The sequence below is a fragment of the Perca fluviatilis genome, chromosome 10 (assembly GCF_010015445.1).
Source record: "Perca fluviatilis chromosome 10, GENO_Pfluv_1.0, whole genome shotgun sequence".
NCBI classification, from domain to species: domain Eukaryota; kingdom Metazoa; phylum Chordata; class Actinopteri; order Perciformes; family Percidae; genus Perca; species Perca fluviatilis.
Genome location: NC_053121.1, coordinates 21220214 through 21230375, shown reverse-complemented (window position 1 = coordinate 21230375; position 10162 = coordinate 21220214). Strand labels below are relative to the sequence as shown.

At 37.9% G+C, this 10162-nt stretch overlaps 1 protein-coding gene across 2 annotated transcripts; it reads left to right on the top strand.

The window, feature by feature from the left end:
- Nucleotides 1-10159, top strand: LOC120567254 (zinc finger protein with KRAB and SCAN domains 1-like). Of its 2 annotated transcripts, XM_039814155.1 has the most exons (5): nucleotides 1-536; nucleotides 650-968; nucleotides 6580-6674; nucleotides 6758-6833; nucleotides 7794-10159. In XM_039814155.1, the coding sequence occupies exons 2-5, from the start codon at nucleotides 674-676 to the stop codon at nucleotides 8582-8584; spliced, it is 1257 nt and encodes a 418-aa protein (XP_039670089.1). In that variant the 5' UTR covers nucleotides 1-536; nucleotides 650-673; the 3' UTR covers nucleotides 8585-10159. The 2 variants fall into 2 exon arrangements, with proteins under 2 accessions (XP_039670089.1, XP_039670088.1); XM_039814154.1 differs by lacking the exon at nucleotides 1-536 and having other exon boundaries at nucleotides 549-968.
- The last annotated feature ends 3 nt before the right edge of the window (nucleotides 10160-10162 follow it).

Here is a 10162-nt window from a genome sequence, read left to right as displayed (position 1 = left end):
GGCTAGAGCAGACGCTGTGCACTGGCTTTGGGGAGAAAAGCTGGTCCGTGCTGGCTCTTTTGCTACACTTATCTGGTGGCCACAATAATTAAAACGTGCTTACGAGTTCATTAAAACGAATGAACTGTATCTCATTGCCACGAGTTAATTAAATCGTGCGAACGAATTGTATCTCGCGGGCACACAATATCATTTCGTGGCCTCAAAATACATCTCTAAAATCTCTGTGATCCTTCCTGGAATCCGTCCAGAACAACTGAGATTGGTAAAGCAGTGTAGGGAATGGGACATTGTGGATAGACAGGTAGTGGGGTACAGGACACACAGAAAACGGTGGTAGAATCAAATGTTTGAAGGAGATAGTACTATTTAGTAGAATTTAGTGGGTTTTGTTTTGAGGACAGAATTCCTGTGATGTAAAGTAGTCTGGTTAGCTACATACTCCGATACAGTAGTGGCGGTATGCATTTTAGGTAATGGTTGCAACCCGCCATTAAATCAAAAGAAGAAGAAGACCCTGCTTTCTAGGGATTACGGTAACCGTTTCTATCTGTCTATGACGGTAACCAGCGCCATGCTACCGGAAAGGCCATTGTGTTGTCGCTTTTGTGAGTAACCAAGGATTGTGTCGCTCTTTTTTCCATCATAGTTCTCGGTGGCTGCAAAGTATAACATGTCTACAGACATGCCGCCGGGCAGTCTGAATGTGGAGTCGCAGCTTTTGTCCATAATGGACGAGCTGGTTAAAGCGGCGGTGGCGGAAATCAGTCAGCTTTTCTCGGTGAGCTCGGCGTCTCTCCGCCTGAATCTAACCCAGAGCCTGAAGGAAAACGAAGCCCTGAGGATGAGGATGAAGGTGATGAGGAGCGAGCTCTTCTCTCTCAAGCTGCAGACTAGGACCAACCGACCGGCGAGCCGCTTTTCCCCGATCAGAGGAAGTACACCCAAACCACGGGCTAAACCCCAAGGTAACGAGAATTCACTTTAAAAAAAAAAAAAAAAAAAACTTAATACTTGAATAACAAGTAGACTAACGCTCCTCCTCCTGCAGGTAACATCAAAAAACCACTTTTGCTCGATTCAGATTCCAACCAATTGTTGTTGTTGTTGTTGTTGTTGTTGTTGTTGTTATTAAAGCGTGCTGTAACAGTTGCTTTAATGGTTCTCGTACAGAAAGAAAATGTCTATAAACTGCTTATCATGTAGCACATAGCTACATCAACATGGTTTGTCATCTTGGTAGCCTATTTCAGTTTCTGATTTACTTTGCATGACATGTTTAACTTTATGATGGTTAAGTTTAAGTTAAGCCAATTTTTAAGGCTAACTGATATCTCTAATTACAGGTTGACTGTCAAAATACTCATTTAAAAACGAAAATCGTCAGGGTTGCAGCAGCTCTCCACTTTTATTCATAATGATAGCTGAAATGTTGTCCATTTTGATCCAGAATAGTTGCATTGAAGGGTTAGTTGTGAGTGACAGACAAATTACCATAAGTCAATTGGCTGACTACAAAAGTTTATTTAAAAAAGAGAAAGAAAATCAAATTCCCTTAGCCTTACAAATTATTGACCATTTTTTAAGAGCTTCAGACTTACAATTGAATTTAGATAAATGTAAAATTTTAACATTACATGATTATCCCTTGCAACTAACATAAAGGTCAAGTCAGAAGTTAAATACTTCTGATTGTTATTTCCAAGGATAAGATAACTAAAGACAAAATGAATATATGGAATAATCAAGACAAGTGTAAATTAATCTTAAATAGTTGGCTGCAGAGAGATATCACAAGTTTTGGGAGAGTGTTATTATCCAAAATGGACCGCTTATCCAGACTTATTTACCCGGCCTTCTCCTTTACCCATTTCTACAAATATGATCAAAGCCATAAACAAGGTCAATTTGAAATTCATATGGAAAAACAAGCGTCAGTACATAAGGAAAATTGACATGGTTTAAAACTATGAAGATGGAGGTGCGAATGCAATTGATTTTGATATGATGATTGGTGTCTTTAAAATTTAAATGGGTAAAATCTTGTATTAATAACAGGCAGTCCTTTTGGTTTACTGTCCCCAATTTAATATTTTCAAAAATGTGTGGAATACACTTTCTCCTGCGATGTGATTTTTGAATGCAATTCATTACCAGCCTAACTTTCTGCTTTCCATCAGCAGGTCCTTCTCTATTGGTATTTAATCTACAAACATAATTTTACACCTCATAATACTCCAGTTTGGAATAATAGATACATATTTATAAGCAGAAAATCTGTGTACACGGAGGAATGGAAATCCTAAGGAATCTGGGCAATTTCTCATTTTAATGGACCGTAATGGAATCTTGTTACAGCATGAGGAGTTTTGTGAGAAATATCAACTTCAATGTAATGTCAAGGGTTAGATGGTTGAAAGTAGTGATGTAACGGTATGAAAATTTAACCTCACGGTTATAGTGACCAAAATTATCACGTTTTTTTGCATTATCGCGGTATTTTTAAAAGTGTGTTCAATATGTTCAGAAAGCACTGATAGGCCTACACAAGCTGAAATAGTTTTAAAAAGTGTTATTGTTTATTATATTACAAAAATATAGGCAATAGGCTGATAAATGTCCTGAGTGCTGTCATCTCCTCGTTCCGCCATGATTCTAACTTCAAGAAACGCACGTTGTAGGCTACGCAGTGCGCCTGTGCGGCAACTTCAGGAGACTCGGATGAAGCTGGGAACACGCGGTTTCCACACCGTGGTAATCCACCGTAGGGCTGCAGCTATGGATTATTTTAGTAATCGAGTATTCTACTGATTATTCCATCGAGTAATCGGATAAGAAGTACTTTTGTTTTATTGAAGAGCAGTAATATACAATAGTTTGGTTTAATTTTCGGAAAAGGCAACATTTTTATTGCCTACATTGCTTACAATATCATCTCTCAAAAAACTAAACGTATTAAGTGCATTTAAGTGCCATATTACATTGTTTTTAAAGAAAACATTTTCTGAAATGCAATAACAACCTCAAACTAAGGCATACATTAAACATACATAAACATTACCTTAAGTTGTGCAACTTAACTTTCAGAACTACAAGTTTCAACCTGAGACTGATCTGTTTAAAGGCATATATGTAAATATTAGTTATACTCAACCAATTTTCATTTATATATTTGATTACAATGCTACACAGCTCTGTTACACTTATGCTAGTAGATCGTTGATCAGCTGTTTCTCCGTGAAGAGAGCGAGTGAGAGAAAATGGTGCGCAACAATCTGCTGTTTTTCTGGCTCTTTAGATCAAATTGCGGTCACCACTACGTATTTTCTTGTCTTTGATTTCGGTAGTTGTGGTGTTTTGGTGTAGTTTCATCGTCCATACGACTCTGTGATTTACTTTTGTCGGGTCCGCTTCGTGGAATGGATGATTAAGTTAGACTCTATGTTTTCTGTTGAGATGCTGAAGCATTGACGTCGTGCTATTATTGTGCTAAGCTAGTTTGATTTTGCAGTAGACACACTGTACAGAGTTTTCATTTTAATTACGTTTGAACTGATTCCAAACTTTGGACACTTTGTCGTTTTCTCCAGCCTATCTCTTCTCTTAGCCCCTTACGCTCTTTCTTCATTTTGTAATCAGTCTTCATGGCATGTGTCGCCAGCAGCGTCAGCCCGGTGTGCGACAGTAATAATCCTCCGTGCGGAAACACCGTGAGCGATACAACGTTGGTAACATTAATTAAACGAAGCTTCGAGGCAAATCGTTTTGCATCGAGGATTTTTAATAATCAAATTATTCGAGTTACTTGAGGAATCGTTTCAGCACCTAATCCTCCATAATAATGTATAATATATTATATAATATATATTTTAAATGAAAACGGTAATTGTTCTCGTCAACATTTTTATCGTGGTATACCGTTACACCGGTAATCGTTACATCCCTGAAAGCTATACCAATGTCTCTAAAATCGATGGTGAGAGAAGACATTATGTACTCCAAAGTTTCTCCTGGTCTGAGGCAGCTCTGCATCGAAGGAATTGATTTCTGTGACTATAAATTTACCAACAAAGTTATTAGAAATATTCTATTAAAGGACTATTACCCTAACCCAGTAAGAAGAAAATTTGAGAGAAAGAATTTGGAGATGGAGAGGTTAAGAAAATAAGGAAACGTTATATCTCATTTCCTCTTTCATTGAAGGTAAAAGAGGACAACTTTAAAATTTTTTAATTAAATCTACCCAACAAACAAATTCTTAAGATTGAAATAAAATTTTGATACAAATAACAGTGTTTTTTGGGAAAAGGAAATTGAAAATCTAGAACATGTATTTTTTCTGGGTGAGTCAGTGCAATCTTTCTGGATAGATCTGCAGAGCTGGTTACAGACCAGGAAAATTGAGAATACCACCTCTGACAGTGAAGACTATAAAGTTTGGTGTTTTTGTTGAAGATAAGAAGGTCGATTTTGTTCTCAACAATTTGGTGCTATTAGGAAAACACTTTATACATAAATGTAGATATTTTAAGACCAAACCCTCCCTGATCCATTGGAAGAATTAGTTAAATCTTTTGTGTAAGTCATTGAAACGGGTTATGGACAAAAAAAGCCCTTAAATTGATTTATTTACTTGAAACTCTTGAGTTAATTTGAGACAGCCCTTTTTATTTATTTTCTCTTATTTTATTTACGTTGATTCATTATGAATAAGCTCCTAGGTTTTGTTTGTATGCTCGACCTGAGGCAAAAGATCTATTTTTGAAGTGGATTTGTAAAAATGCCTTGCTTGTTTATCTGTATTCTGAATAAATAAAAAAATAAAAAACTTTTGTTGGGTGGGTCCTGTGTGAAGTTTTTCGGGGGTATTAAGTCCCATCAATGCTGTCAAAACTACCGGATCGTAATAAAATGACATTCTTCAACAACTCTGAATTATGCAATAAAAGCTCCTTAATTTCCAGTACAGTAAAAATAGAAATTTTTTAGAGGGAAAGATCGTCACCTGAGCGTTACTTCTTTCTTACTTCTTTGTTACTTCTTTCCCTCATCAAAATCACTATCATGTATTAATTAGACATGTAAATGTCCATGTACATATATGAAAATTCATACGTAGATTGTTAGATGGGTATAGATCAATTCTGCTAACATTTTTGGTGATGATCAGAAACGTCAGGTCGGAAGTGTCCGAATATGGCCAATAGCAGCGAGTGGTGTCCAAACGTGGACACAGTGACGCTAATGTTTCGCGGTACGTCTGTGTTTGAACAAAGGGGGTATACTTCTCCTCGGAACGCGTAGCTCCTATGGCGCCATTTTGATGCTAACAAGCCATCACCTCCCGTTAGCATTCCATTGACTGCCATTCATTTTGGCGCCACTTCTACAGCGAATAACTTTACATCTTCAGCGTTTAAAGACTATTTGTCCATTTTTTTACGACCATGTATAAAAGGCTCCATTGCCTTGTATCTCACGTTATGGCTCTGTAGTAAACGTTTTTGTAAAAATAGGCTAACGATTGTGTCATAACCACGCGACTTACTGTTGCATAGTAGAGGAATTACTGTATAGTACAGGAGAAGCTCGCAGGCAGTTTCGACTTAAATTCGCTGTTTAAGTTTAATTAAAAATGTTAACTATCATTTTAGTTAGCAATAATTAGCCTGTGCCTATGTTATCTCCTTACATATACCTACACTCTCCGTCTCTGCAAGACTGGGAATGATTGAGATTTCTCTTGGCACAGCTACCAGAAGACTTACAACTTTCAGACACGTTGCTCACGTCACGTATACGTCTTCGAGCTCAGTTGGAGGCTGTGCAGTAACGCTCAGCCATCACCGGAAAAGTGCTTCTAATATCCTTCACTGGTCTCCGTCCAGAGCAACGGGATCTGTTGGTCCATTTTATATATGTCAATGGTATAAACATGGATGTGTTTACTACTGTTGCCAGGCAGCCTGCTTTCCTTAACTTCCTGCTTCTTTTTCTCTACTACTTCATGCTCATTCACAGATTATTTTGTCTGTACGCCCTTAGGTGTTTCAGAGAGTAGTGCAACAAACAATGCATTGAGCATAAATGTCTCTGTGTGTGCTCGGAGGGCGCGCAACATCTATGGCGGTCCGCACACGGTGTCGAGCGCGGGTATACCCGCACCTTAAGGGTAGGCTATAAAGTGTAATTAAAACTAGTTTATTGTGCTTTAAAGCTATAGTGCGTAGTTTCTGCTGCTCCCATGAGGAATTCTAAGTAATGCCAACAAAACTGTTGGCGTGTCCACATGATACAAGCCTTCTGTGATGGGATGGTCTATTGGAGTTCTATGGAAGATGGCATACCAAATACTACAAATAAATAAATAAATAAATACTACTTGGTACGCAGGTGCCCCATGGGGAAGTGCTCAACAAATTGAAAGATCTTATAAAGAGTGCCACCATGTGGCCAGTTATAAAGCTCTTAATCTGTAAATATTTGACCTTACAGCTGGAAGCATGATTCCAATTGTCAAATGTGCTGCATGCTTAGAACATTGACGCTTTTGGATATTGGTCTCTTTCCCCCCTCTAGTTGTCATTAAGCCACCAGTGGCTCAAAAGACGGGTGGGGAAGCTGCTTCTATTTCTTTACAATCAGAGAACAAGACTTCTGCCACTCCATTGGAGGTAAATACAGTACAAGTACTTTCAGGAACTATGGTTTTGTTAAAAATGTGGTTTGCTCATACATATGTTTTCTTATTTGTCAGTGTGCAGGCGGGGAGATCCCAGATGTCATCCTGATCAAAGATGAAGATGACGTCGGAGGATGTGGGCCAGTTGTAGGTGGGTATACAGCAGATGCAATAGTATATAGGTTTTTGTTGATATTGACATTAAGCCATATGATATCAGAGTATATGATATCAGACAGTGGCCACACAGTACAATACTTAGGACTCTGATGAAGATGTGAACTTACATCGAAACGTTAGTCACTGTTATGCACCTTAAAAAATAAAACTATAAAGTAAGAAGACATCTGTGTTGCACCGGCATGTTTTTGTTACTTAATACTTGGTATTGTTATTAGTGGACAAGGTCATTATTGGTTTAGCCTTTGTAGGACATTTGTTGACATAAATAATGTTTGAGGAAACCTATTAGCAGAAAATAGACTTTTTAAATATATACGTGTACGTCAAAGCTGAAAGAAAACATGTATCATTCCTCAGACATTTTATTGAAAGCATTTTGATTTTCAGGTCAAATTCTACACTCTTCTGGAAAACGAGAAACATTTTTTTTAAATTGCCTTGAACTTTTTAAATTACATGTATTTAATTTCAATCACTGCACACTTTGACAGATCATCATCACTGAAAACTTGAAAATATGTTGTTTTTTTTATATCCCAAAATGCATGCCTGGTGTTGTTATTTTTACAAGTAAATATCTTTATACAAAATATTTTTTATGCATGCTTCAATATATTGAAGCATATGTCAGGTTGGATGTCAATGAGTAGGCTTTCAGGGTGATTTATTACAACACCATGTGTATTTAAAAATGATGAACGGCACGATTCAGCCATGACACGTAACTGTTTTTGGTCCAAGAGGAAGGGCGTTTTGGGTAAACATCACTGTACTTATTATATTTAAGTCAGTCATTCAGTACTTTACAATCACATGTAGACGTTGTTGACGCCACTTATTACAGTAATGTTGTTGCAAATAATTCACAGTCTAAGGTTTCATACTCAAACACTGATTCCTCATGTCTTTTTTTTTTGTGTCTTCTTAGGTCAGAATGACTTTGGAAACCCCAGTATGCAGGGTGATGTTTCTACAGGGACTCAGAATTTAGAGTCCTGCCTGACTAGTGATAATAAGGAGCTGAGAATCGTGAGTGTTCATGGACGAGGGGAAGGGCCTCTGCAGGAGGAGAGAGACACCTTCTTCACTGTCTCTGAACTCCAGGCTTTTAGCTCTCTGTCTCCTGACCATAACGTCATTCATGACAGTCTCCAGAATTTCACCACTGGTGCCAATGACAGAGCCCCGATGAGAGGAATGCAGGATAACAGAAACAGCCAACTGGAACAAAATCATTCCACCCAAATGGCTTCAACAGCATTTAATCCTGCAATAAATACACAAATAGTAGGAGCTGATGGTCAAGTGGGGCACCCTTGTCTTGTCAGCCAGTTTGCCCAGCAGCAGAATGTCTTCCCTCACAGTGTCAACAAATCTCTGGACTGCAGCTTCTGTGGCGAGCGCTTCCTCAGCCGTGAAGACCTGATTGTGCACAGGGCAAGTCACACCGGAGAATCGCCCGTTCTTTGTACCTTTTGTGGTAAGTCGTTCATCAACAAGAATACACTGGGTATCCACATGCGCATTCACACTGGGGAAAAGCCGTACGCTTGTACGCAATGTGGGAAGCGCTTCACGCAGAACGGCAGCCTGAAGATCCACCTGAGGACCCACTCTGGAGAGAAGCCATACACCTGCAATCAGTGCAGTGCCAGCTTCAACAACCCCAGCAACCTGCGCAGGCACATGACCACACACAACCCTAATGGAGTGCTATGACCAATAAAGATACAAAGTTTGAAGATTAATGTAAAGCTTTTACATTTTTAAGCATGTTACTTTTACTGACACTTGTGTCAGTGTGTATTCGGGGAATGTGTGTTTCCTCCAGTAGCTTATGTTCTTGTCCTTTTGTGTTTCTAGTTTTGGAACTGCACAGGGAACTTGTCATGCTTCAAATGTACTTGATGAAGTACTACTAGTACACCAGCATATCTTGACAACATTCCAGTAAAATCAATGGACTGTGGTACATTCTTTTTAATTCTAAATAAGCCCCGCCATAGGAAAACAACATTCAAAAATGCCTTTTTATTTATCTTTGCCTTTTTTAATACAGTCTGAAAAGCAGACAAACGTATGCCTTATTCATCATTTAAGGAATGAAATATATGAAAATATGCAATACCTTCATAAAGAAAAAAAATGACTATGACACAACCATCTCTGCAAATTATACAACTGTAGCTCAATGCTAGAGAAGTAATTATTCAATTTGTCGAACCTGTGGTCGCTGGGTCGAGGAGTAAAGCTTTATATATGGGCGCCTGCTCCACGAGGTGAGCTACCCCTCAGACGCTATCTTGACTGATTTGACACCATCAACACTTGGAGGAAAGCATTTGCAGGTCAGAGAGGGATGGGGATGGCTAATGGCTGTTTTATAGTAGCCACAGATGCAAATCTGGAAGCTAAAGTGGCCAGAATCATGAACCGTGACATTGAAATAAAGAATAATACAGTTATTGATGGCGTTATGAATTAAACTCAATTGTGTTGTATCACATTAATATTGTGATATAGTAAATACTCAAGAAACTGTTTATCTTAAACACAATTTAAGGCTTGACAAATGAATGTAGGGCTGCTCAATTATGGAAAAAAAATCATAATCACAATTATTTTGGTCAATATTGAAATCATGATTATTTCACATGATTACTTATTACCTTTTGGAAAGATGTTGCATTTGTTGAAATAAATAAATAAAAAACAGATCAAAAGTGAAAACTATATAAGAGTGTACTTGCTAAATGTTATGTGCAAAATTATTGTTTTTTTCAATTACATTGTTTTTGTGATCTTTGGGAGCCGGCATCAAAATTGCGATCAAAACTTGAATAATTGCACAGCCCTACATTAAGGTATTCACTTCCAATATTGGCATAAATCAGTCATGCACATTTGTTTGCCCACAGTGGCCTAATGCAGATATTAAAGGGATCACATTTTGTAACTGGTCTGCAAAATCCAGTTATGATATGGTTTGCAAATGTTTGGTATAAATTGGTATATATTGCCATAGTGCCCCACCCTAGGTACAATAAAACATTTACCAGAATGCTAATGTAAAGTGTTCTTGAAAGATTCTCACATCACAACATTGACAAAAATTCCCATGCACTGACTAAGCTTCAGACCTAGATTTATCAATATAAACCTAACTTATTAGGAAGTACAAATGTTTGGCTTAGCCTACTGTTTACTGAGCTGCATACCTGACAAAAGGAGATACACCTTTAACTGTTTTTCATTTGTGTGAGTGTGTTACATTTAAAAAGCAAATTAACTACCTCC